This window comes from Carassius auratus, unplaced genomic scaffold (assembly GCF_003368295.1).
Source record: "Carassius auratus strain Wakin unplaced genomic scaffold, ASM336829v1 scaf_tig00047130, whole genome shotgun sequence".
Taxonomy (NCBI): domain Eukaryota; kingdom Metazoa; phylum Chordata; class Actinopteri; order Cypriniformes; family Cyprinidae; genus Carassius; species Carassius auratus.
In genome coordinates this window covers 40,001-52,118 of record NW_020527014.1, presented here as the reverse complement: position 1 = coordinate 52,118, position 12,118 = coordinate 40,001, and the positions used below count along the sequence as shown (strand labels likewise).

At 43.7% G+C, this 12,118-nt stretch overlaps 1 protein-coding gene across 1 annotated transcript in view; it reads left to right on the top strand.

Moving 5' to 3' along the window:
• The first annotated feature begins 6,763 nt into the window (after positions 1-6,763).
• The window catches only part of LOC113088779 (plasminogen receptor (KT)-like), a 10,122-nt gene continuing 4,767 nt past the window's right edge, over positions 6,764-12,118 (top strand). The window contains exons 1-2 of the mRNA XM_026255833.1: positions 6,764-6,897; positions 7,537-7,618. Coding sequence (XP_026111618.1) covers positions 7,538-7,618 — 81 coding nt within the window. The 5' untranslated portion in view covers positions 6,764-6,897; position 7,537. The remainder of the gene's footprint in view (positions 6,898-7,536; positions 7,619-12,118) is intronic.

Genomic DNA, 12,118 nt, shown 5'->3' with positions numbered 1-12,118 from the left:
TGTGTGTGGTGAGTGTGTGTGAGTGTGTGTGAGAGTGAGTGTGTGAGAGTGTGTGTGTGAGTGTGGTGTGTGAGTTGTTGTTGTTGTGTTGAGAGTGTGTGTGAGAGTGTGTGTATGTGTGAGAGTGAGTGTGTGTGTTGGTGTGTGTGTGTGAGAGTGTGTGAGAGTGAGTGTGTGTGAGAGTGTGTGTGTGTGTGTGTGAGAGTGAGTGTGTGAGAGTGTGTGTGAGTGTGTGTGTGAGTGTGTGTGTGTGTGTGTGAGAGTGTGTGTGAGAGTGTGTGTGAGAGTGTGTGTGTGTGTGTGTGTGAGAGTGTGTGAGAGTGAGTGTGTGTGAGAGTGTGTGTGTGTGTGAGTGTGTGAGAGTGAAGAGAGTGTGAGAGTGTGTGTGTGACAGAGTGTTTGTGTGTGTGTGTGTTTCATACTGAACTCACAGAACGATGGTTTTTGTTTTCAGACTGTGATGCAGGGGACGATTCCTTACCTGGGAAACCTTTCCTGACGGATCTGGTCATGATGGACACTGCTATGAAGGACTATCTGGACGTGAGTGTATCACACATATAACAAACACTTTCAGTTGTGATCTCCCTCCTCAGCTGAACCTGTTCCACACTCGTCTGACTCGAGGCTGGCGCTGAGGAGAAGCTGGAGAACGCCTCAGAAATGTCTCCTATTTGATCTGGTCATAATGACATTCTGTGTCAAATAAATGCAAATCTTGTCCAAGAAAGTGACAGAAGCAGCAGTTGTTAGTTGTTAGCTCCGCCCCTGCGTTAAATATTTTTAATGCGTTAGAAATAATAATAGCATGTGTTAATGTGCTAATATTGACAGCACTAGTTCATCTCCATATATGCATGAGAACTGATCCTTTCTTTGCATCTCAGGGAGGTCTGATCAACTTCGAGAAAGAGAAGGAAGGTACGTGTGAACAGAAGGAGCAGTGACGCTGATTCGAACACGCTAGCCTCGCGCTGATGTTGATCTGTGTCCTCTGTAGGAGTTCGAGGTCATCGCTCAGATTAAACTGTTACAGGCTGGCGTGTAACAATTACAATTTCAAGCGTGTGGCGGGGTTCAGCGTGTGGCTCTCCGGCGTGGAGAAGCTCTCGGAGGCTGAGAGGTGAGACATCCACACACACACACACACACACACACACACACACACACACGCGCACACACACACTCACACTCACACTCTCGCACACGCACACACTCACTCATGCACACACACTCGCACGCACGCTCACGCACACGCTCGCACACACACACACACTCACGCACACACACACACACACTCACCACAACACACACACGCCACACACCACACTCACTCAGCACACACACTCACACGCACATGCTCACGCACACACTTGCTCGCACACACTCACACACACACACACTCACACACTCTCTCCACACACACACTCACTCTCACACCACACTCACACACGCCACACACACCACACGCTCACGCACACTCACACTCACACTCACTCTCACACACACACTCACTCTCACACGCACACACACACTCACACACGCACATACACACACACACTCACTCACACACACACACACACACACACACACACACACACACACACACACACACACACACACACACACACACACACACACACGACACACTCACACACACACCACACACAACACACACACACATCACACACACACACACACACCACACACACAACACACTCACTCTCACACACACTCACTCTCACACACACACACACACACACACTCCTGAATGAATGCTGTTTCTGGTTTCCTGCAGCTACAGTCAGTCGTGTGAGATCGAGCCGCTCTCTGAATCCGCCTCCAAACACGCTGAGAGCCAAGAAGAGCTCAGGAATCATGAAGAGATGGAGCGAGTGAGTGCTGACCCTCACATCCTCAACACCTGCTTCCTGTTTAGAATCATGAATTATGCTGCTTGATCAGACTCCCTGTTCTGGGCCAAAATGTAAGGTAGCTTAAGAGGTATTTCCATGGAGAAGGCAATTCCAGATAGCATTACAGCAAGCTCCCTGGAGAGATGAGAGCTGGAGGTTTTCTTCCATACGGAGCGAATACACTGATGTTTGTTCCTGAGCTGGTTGTTGATGTTGATGTTGTGTGTTGTCAGTCGGCAGCCCGTGGGTTCAGGAGAAGCCGGATGCAGTGGATCTGGAAAGCTCTCACTCCAAGTCCTTCGATCAGCTGCGTTACCCGCCGGGTCTGAGCGGGTCACTGGGCGACGGCGGCGACTCTCTCAGTGTTGACGTCTGCAGGCTCCAGCAGCTCTGATGTAGAGGAGGTCAACATCAGCTTCATCTCTGATTCAACCCGACGCTCTGGAGAGGAAGGTGAGGAGATCGTCTGATCCTGGTGTTTATCTGGCAGCGTCTCTCCAGAGGACAGGGCTAGATGCTAGCTGTTTGTAGCACACAGATATGACCCTGACACAGATTAAATGCATTGCCCTCACAGAAGGATTTAAACCTTTTCAGGGTTATTTATGAAAAACAGATTGATTCCAGAGAAACCTTTCGTGTGTATGGTAATGCTAGGCTGTAACAGGGCTGATGACATCGAGGGGCGTTTTCACACTTGGCCAGTGTTTGTTTTGGAGCCTGGTGTATTCTCCCATAGTGTGGTTTGTTTAGGCATATATGAACACAGTCAGCATGCTTGCATCCACACTTAAACAGTGTTTGGACTGGATTATTGTGCTGAGAAAAGCAATTTAAACCAGTGGAGCAATGAAGCGAGCTGTTTCATAATTCATCATGGGGAATGTGTTTGTAAACATTAGACATAGACACAGGTGAACTCCAACCACTGTCTTCATCCTCCAGGCGTCGTAGGTGCTCTTATATCCAAAACAGGTGATTTCAAGAATGCCTGATTTTGGTATTCTTGTTTGTCAAAGTACACTCAAACCAAGAAGAAGATCCAAAAGTCCACCATCCCTGTTTTGGACCAAAAGCAGTTGATCTGCAGGTGTGAAAACGTCCTCCGGTGTGTAATGTGCTCTCTCTCCCGGAGCTCAGCTGGTCTGTCAGTGGACTGTAGCTCTACTTCCTTCCTGTAGACCTCCACGCCCTTCGTAAAACATTCCAATTCTACCTTAGTGAAGTGCGGCCCTACGGCAGACCTGATTCCCACGGTACTACCTCTCTCACCTCATCCGTCGTCTGACCGTCCATGTCTGGAAAACACTCATTTTCTCTCTTCCATTCTGGAGTTCATCCTCACTGGTGTTTCTGCTGTGTGTGTGTGTGTGTGTGTGTGTGTGTCTACACTGTGAAAGACTGTGGATTTGACCTGCTCTGGACTCATCAGTTGTTCTCTCACTGCTTGAAGTCTGACCCCAGAGAGAAGCTCAGTCTGTCTGTCTGTCTGGTCCTTCAGTTCTGGGAGTCCACGTCTCTGTCGTCTCTGGACGCGTCGGGTCTCGGCTCAGGTTCTGGCTCCAGCAGTGCCTCCTCGTCTTCGGTGTCGTTCCACACCGGTCACAGGGTCTCGCTCACACAAGCGCTCCGTCTCCGGCGTGTCCAGCTACTCGTCTCTCTCTGCCACTTACAACCAGCAGGTGGACGACTGCTGCCATCATCAGAGTCAGTCTGGACGTGGACAACGGGAACATGTAACAAGAGCATACTGGTGAGAGCATGTCAAATAAAACAGAGAGCGAGCGGGAAGAACGTGGTTTTAGATCAGGTCCCCAACACAGCACCAGAAGTGTTCATCATATAAGAGTAAACAAACTAGTTTTAATACATGTGCTCCAGTGGTGACAAAGTTTGTGAACCCTGTCAAACTCAGATGTACATTTGTAGAGACGTACCAGACTTGGGATGGAGATGTGTGTGTGTGTGTGTTTCAGGTCACGGAGTCAGGATAAGACTCCAGCAGTCGTGAGGAAAGCCATGGTCAAACACAACCTGGACGCGGAGCGAGCCGAGGATTATGAGCTGGTTCAGAAGATCAGTGAGGAAAAGGGTCAGTCATAAACAAGCTAAAAGATAAGCTTAAACACACCTTTGCCGATATTTGCTCCTCTTCTTGTTGATGAGCTCAGTTTTCTCAGATTTTTGATTGGGGAATAAGTCCTGTTGTTTTATTTCCACACAGAGCTGAAGATCCCCGACAATGCCAATGTTTTTACGCCATGAACTCCACGGCCAACTATGACTTTGTCTTGAAGAAGAGAGGTTTCCCGAGAGCAGGCCGAACCAAACATGTGTCCAGCTCCACGCTGCCCCGAATGAAGCAGAAAGGTCTGAAGATCGCCAAGGGAATCTTCTGAATCCCAAACTCTTGTGCAGGAGCTGGGTTTGTCTCTCATGAACTGCTCGTCACCGTCTGGACGGCCAAACTCTCTCCCTGAGAGAACATCTGTGTGTTTACAACCATTCCCTGGATCTCCCAGACCCGCTTCGTCTGTGATGTCAGCTGTTAGACGTGTGTGTGTGGGATCTGGAGCACTATGAACTACGGTCTGATGGAGTGGTCACCTGACTGATCACATGACAGGAAGAGACTGCACACGTTCATCAGAATGTTTTTCCTCTTTACTAACACAGTGGTGCTCAAGCTGATGAAACATCTCTCTTCTTCTGTTTCATCCTTTCATTTCATTGCCAGTACAAATGATAATTCTGGAGGAGATGATGTTCATGTGTGGATCTGAGCAGTGAATGTGGAGCAAGACGAGCACTGAATCCCGGTAGTTTCTAACACAAGTCTTCTTCTAGTCTAACAGCGCAGACGCTCAGTGACACTCGACTCAGAGATCACACGTGCTCCGGTGTCTTCAGTTTCTGCAGTGCATCCATACTCCTTCACGTGAAGTTACACTTCAGCGACCCACATCACATTGATTCATTTCCAGTCGCTGCACACCGATGCGTGAAACCCCCTTCTGAAACACGACCATAGCGTTTGAAATTACAATGAAATGCCAGAAAGTTTCCAGATGTTCATCTGTCCGGAGACATGATGAAGATCGGAGGAAGAGAGAAACAAGATGAAAAAGAGAAATGAAGATGAATTGTAATGAGTTTTTGTTTTACCTGTAGTTCAGAGGTCGTTCATGACTGAATGCACACGCTTCACTAAGCTGACCTGCCATAGATCCTTTATATGTGAGTGTGTGAGTGTGTGTGTGTGAGTGTGTGTGTTTGAGTGTGTGTGTGAGTTTGTGTGTGCGTGTGTGTGTGTGTGAGTGAGTGTGTGCGTGTGTGTGTGTTTGTGTGTGTGCGCGTGCATGTGCTTGCTATGTTTTAATGTTTGGTATGTGTGTTCATGTCTTGTGTTTATGATAACTAAACCCAAAGGGCCAAAGATCTCTGTCTCAGTCCGTGAGGTCAGCGCTGTCTGGTCAGGAACACTGACCGTCTCCAGGATCTCTCAGATCAGATCTGGACACAGATATCTGCCATTCGTCTTTTTCAACTGTCAAAAAAAGATTTAAGAAAAAAAAAAAGATTTTATTGTAACTCGCCTGCTCGGGTTTTGTATCTTCTTTTATGTAATTTTTGTACAAAATGAATAGTTCTTTGTACTTTTGCCTTTCATTTGGTTTGAGTGTGTGTGTGTGTGTGTGTGTATTTATTGATTTGTAAATACTTTTTGTAGCATTGTACATTTAGTTTCTTCTCCCATGTAATTATGAACTAATATGTAAATATGAATATATCAATCCGAAGTTTATACCACTACAGATAAGGGATTGTGTTTCTTTCAGCTCTGTTGACTTTGGGTTTTCTGTTCGTCACGTATTTTTCAATGGTTTAAATTTACTATTATTATTTTCCTTATGATGCACTGTTTCTAATATTGGTGAAAGCGACTAATAAACACGTGCAGTGCGATTCCTGTAGTGCTCTTGTGTTGTGCTCTGCAGTTCATATCATCTGATGAAGACGAGGACAGATGCAGGACTGCACTGTGGTCAGCAGGTGGCGCTATGATGATAGATTTGACCTCTCTGTAGCCAGAGATGCTCCACAAACTCAACCTTATGAGACAAGACCAGATATATATGTATATAAAAGTATGGTCGCATTTTCCGTCGTTATCAATAAACTTAATGAAACGAACGACCAAAGTTCGTTAAGAATGTTTCGGGAAACGAACTGCTGCTGCACGTTAAAGACTAAGCTTCTTACAGACTGATTATACCTTTTACTGAAAAGAAAAAAAACTGCACATGGAAATATAGGCCTATAATAAAACAATATGTATTTTATCTGCTATTAAAATTAAAGACTAAATGAAAGTAGAGTTAATGAACAACACAAAAGTTTCGAGTTCAAACCTGTCAGATGAGATGAGCTTCTACAGTAACTCCTTCTTCTTCTTGTACTTTATTTACCTCAGAATTAATGACCGTTAAATTCTGTTTCGATCTTTTGCCGCTCTTACTGAAGACCGTCAACAGGCGCAGTCACGTGACCCTCGTTACTTTACTCAGCGCCGTTCAGAATGGACCAATCAGAAGAAAAAAATATTTTATTTCAGTATAAGACAATTTATTTGATCGTTTTATAAATATTTTTACATTTAAATTAATACATTTAACAGACGTTTTTATCCAAAACTACTTAAAAATTACCTAAAGCAAACTGTCAAAGAAACAACGTATTTGGTGTTTGGTGTCAATTAATTAACTTTTAATGAACGTTTGTGTCTCAGACGATTTTTCGGGAATATAATGTCCTTTGCTTGAGTTTATTGACGTCTGCGCACGAGAACCAATGAGAGTCGAGGCAGAGCGCGAGAGCCAATCAGTCGCGAGACCGTTCTGCGTCAGTGACGTGCCGTCAGTGCGTGCGCAGAGCTCGCGTGCCCTTGGTGTTTGTTGAACTTCAGAATCAGTATTGTAAGGTATGATTGACGTTCAGCCTTGATTTATGCTGTTGACTGTGTTTGCTGTGAAGTTTATTTGTGTGTGAACACGAGACAGAGTTCCCTGAGAGAGAGAGAGAGCTGTTCACACATCGCCTAGATTTCCTCAGCAAACCTCAAATCCTCTTTCACTCCAGATATTCTTGTGTTTAAACTGAAGATTGGAGGGTTTTCACTCCAGAACGCGATGTTTTTGCTCTCCCTGATTCCTGCTTCGTCATTGTGATGATTTGTGAACTCGATATTTTTCAGAAACTGTTTCTGTTATCAAGACTGAACAGATAATGAAGCAGATCCAAGGACACTCCTGTTCTTCATATTATAGTTCGCTTACAGAAGAATTAAAGAATCGCAGAATTCTAACAGTTCTTAAAAGAAACACTCAGTGCCAAACCAGTCAGAAGCTCCAGCTGAAATAATAAATCTTTGTTAGACAAATCATGTCACAATACAATCTTGGTCTTTTAAAACGAGTTTAATTTTCTTGACATGAATGATGTGATTTTCATGTTCTGATGCGTTTGAACTCTATTGAAAGACTCCGGTAGAAATAAACATTAGGAAAGTGTCTGATGATGCTGTGTTGTATGTTATATTTTATTGGTGTCTCTTCTTCAGGATGGGTTTCCTCCTCTCCAAATCCCTCGAGCAGAACCTGCAGAAACAGCAGGAGTTCATGCTGCTCAACACACGCCTGCAGGTGCAACACACAGACACACACACCTCTCACACCCATCACCTCACGCACACACACACACACACTTACCCATCACACACTCACACCACTCTCACACATACACACACACACACTTCTCACACCCATCACCTCACGCACACACAGTCACACACACACACAGTCACACACACACACACACACTCACCCATCACACACTCACACCACTCTCACACATACACACACACCTCTCACACCCATCACCTCACAGTCACACACACTCTCACACACACACACACTCACTCACACACACACACTCTCTCTCTCTCTCTCTCTCTCTCTCACACACACACACACACACCCATCAAACACACCTCACACTCACACCACTCTCACACATACACACACCTCACACACAACACACACACACACACACACACACACACACACACGTTTGTTTCTGTGTAAAGTGTGTTCATCCCATAGGTGTAATGGTTTTTATTCTGTAGAAACTGTATATTCTATCTCCCTTCACCAACCCTACACCTAACCCTAACCCTCACAGGAAACTTTCTGCATTTTTACTTTCTCAAAAAAACTCATTCTGTATGATTTATAAGTGTTTTGAAAAATGGGGACATGGGTTATGTCCTCATAAGAACCCTCTCCTTGTAATACCTGTGTCATACCCATGTCATTATACAGAGTTGTGTCCTGACACACACCCCGTCACACACACCCGTCACACACACCCGTCACACACACCCCATCACACACCCGTCACACACACCCATCACCAGGGCCGGATTGGGGGAGTTTCATGCTCAAGACCGAACCACATTTTCCTTGGTGGAATACCAAATTAACACTTTTTCCAAATTGGTTAAATGAAGTAGTTCAGATTTTCCTATTGTGTAGTTTTTTATTAATATCATAATTCAACAAATAATATAAAATTTTAAATAATAATTCACAGAAGCTGAGAAGTTAACAAAAATATTCCAGTATTCCACAAGGATAGGTTGATAAATTAACTAAAGCAGAAAAAAAGTATAAATAAAGCATTTGAAATGTATTCCACTCTTCCACAAAGAGGCATATTGAACTAATGTTTACAGTTCAGGTCACAGTAGTTTACGGTTACACTGCGAACAGCATCAGTAGCATCAGTAGTCACCCTAATCAGTGCACTGGATTCAGCCACTTTACTGATAACCGTGTCGTTGCTAATAGACGTGTGGATTTCCTTCTCTGTGCACATGAACATGAAAGCCTCCAAGCTGTCCTGACTCAATGAGCTTCATAGACAGCAGATCAAGCGTGAGTTTTGTTATCAACAGTGTTGTGCAAGTTACTTCTAAACTGTAATACATTATAGATTACTTGTTACTGTCATTTAAAAGTAATTCCTTACAAAACAATTCTGAGACCGTAATATTGTAATGTGTTACATGACTCCTGTATTACTTTTGAGTTACTTTCACCAAAATAACTACAGAAGTAGAACTTAATATTCTGAAATGTCAAAATGTACTGCAGAGCGTTGTGCATCCAGTAGAGGATGATATGATGTAGCATAATGACTGGGGCTATCCAGGCTACTAACAATATTGCTTATAATTGGCAAAAGTGAAGTCTCAAGACAATGCAAGACAGGATGACATCCAGAATCACAAACGATCCAGGTCTGTTAAAAGTATGGTAAAGGTAAAGTGATTATCTGGCAATATCAGTGAATTGCTTGGGTCTGTTCATATTACACACAACAGGAATATAAATGTAAATGCCTTATGCAATTGTAAAATGACAAGATGTGCATACGTCCATTTTGTGAATGTGCAGTCTTCTGCTATCTTTACCCATTATTTCCACCGTCCAGTCGAGCACAGAGGCTGAAATCATGCCCTAAACACACCTTCATTGCACTACGTCACACAATACAAGAGATGAATTTTAAAAAAATGGCTAAACAAATATATCAGAAAATGTCGTTTAATCTTTATTTACGTGAACCCCACACGCATCTATTAACTGACCATGAACAGATATATATATATATATTTTTTTTTATTTTATTTTGCTGCATCTTTGATTCGTTAATGTCTTGCTGTTTTCTTCTTTTCTTTTCTTTGAACAATTACATTTTGTGCTAAAAGTGTGTTGTATCGCAAGCGTTACTGAACATGTCCGGAGTAAAATATTACTGAAAAATGTATTAATAATGCTTTACACTACTGCTTTATAGCAAAAAAGTAATATATTATTGTAATGTATCACTTTAGTAATGCGTTACTCCCAACATTGGTTATCAATATTAAATTGCGTAATATTTGCAAAGTCTATGAATCGCCATGTATTGGGTGATTCACAAAGGCTAATTAATTAAATTGTATATTTTGCTTGTGAATAGGTTGACAAAGGTATAAGCTGAATAATTACTTTGCTAATTCTAATCATTACTAGGCCTATCTCTTTTTACCAGTTGCCTATTGTGTTTGTCCTCTTGAAATTGCATCTGTAAGCTCCAGTGCCTTTCTTTTCTTCAACCTGGCTTTTTCAGCCAGGAAAATACGGGCTATGGACCCAAGCAACTCTATGTGTGTAGTGTTAATTAAGAGAAGACAGACTCACTAACGTGACAAATGCAAAAAATAAATAAAAAAAGAAGAACCTCGACCAGCCCAAAAGTGAAGCGGTCCACTGGGAATTCTCCCGGCATTCTAGATTACCCACCAAGGGCCTGCCCATCAAACACCCCCCCACCAAACACCCCATCACACACACACAACTTACACATACACCCATCACACACACACCCCATCACACACACACCCCATCACATCAACCACCCATCACATAACACACCCATCACATCACACACCGTACACATACACCCATCACACACACCTCACATCAGACACACACCCATCACATCACACACACATACACCCATCACACACACCTCACATCAGACACACACCCATCACATCACACACACATACACCCATCACACACACCTCACATCAGACACACACCCATCACATCACACACCCATCACACACACATCACATCACACACCCATCACATCGAACACCCATCACATCACACACCTTACACATACACCCATCACACACACACCCCATCACATCACACCCATCACATCAAACACCCATCACACACACACACAACTCACACATACATATACACCCATCATTCAAACACCCCCACACACACACCCACACACCTTACACATACACCCATCACATCACACACACATGCCCATCACATCAAACCCACCCACCCATCACACACACACACACACACACACGCACCTGTCACACACTCACACACACACACACACACACACCAGAGTAGATCCGTCTGGAGAAAGGCGTGGATGTAGGGTGATTGTAAGATTGCCGTCATGATCAGAGCCTCGGTGTTTTAATGTTTCCGCTGATCTCCAGTTAGTTGAGAGCCAGAAGCCTTTTATTGCAATTGTGTTCTTCACGAAATGCTCTTCTTCTGATGGATCTCGGCCCGTGAGGCAGTCATCATCGGTGACGTTATGAAGAGAAAAATCTCCACCCGCTGACAGATTATGAAGAATTCAGTAAAATATGGTTGTATTTGTTCATTGCCGCACAGCCCACAAATATCAGCTCATAAAGCTCTGATGAGTCACACATTCACTCTCGTTCTTCACCTCTCTCTTCACTGGAAAATTACTTTTCCAGCTTTCGTTTTAGACATGATATCACAGATTAACTATCGTATTTCACTCAAACATCATGAGTTATATGTGTAGCTCTCTCTGTTTCTTACGTCTTCTTCATTGTTATGTACTTTATCAGTAACATAAAGCATTCCAGGCTGTGTAAACGAGCACATTTCTCTCTCCGTGGTCAGATAACCCGACTCTGGTGTGAGTCTGCCGTGGGTTTATTCTCTGGGATGGTCCGTGCAGGTATTTCTGACCCTCAGGTGCGTTCAGACGCTCATAAATACTGGTTATCACCCACAATCTAATAAACGTCTCACAGCTCCTCCAGCTCTTCCAGCAACGTCTGCTCATCTTTCTCAATATTGTTGTAACTCATCATATTTACTGCATTTTTTTTAAGGTAATGAAAAATCATGATCTTTGTTCTCCAGAAATGCCACGAGGTCAGATGTAGAGGAAACAGTCACACAGAGCGTTCTTCAGCTTCAGCATGCGTCTGTAGAAATGGCTCAGGAATAGAGTTCAAATCACACTCTTCTCCACTGCTTTCACGTCTCGTAGTAAAACCACACATTTTTGTATTAATTACGTTTAAAATGACTGATGTTTGTTCCAGTATGACTTGTGACAGTGAGTAAATGATGAAATCTAAAAGCTGGTTTGTGTCTGACAGCGGAAGCGTGTCACGGATGTAACGATGGTTGACCTGACGAGTCCTGCATCATTACGCTGTCAGAGGGATTCAGATGAGAGTGCTGTCCATCCACTCATAATGCAGCCGTCTCTTTGTCCAGCGGTCAGAC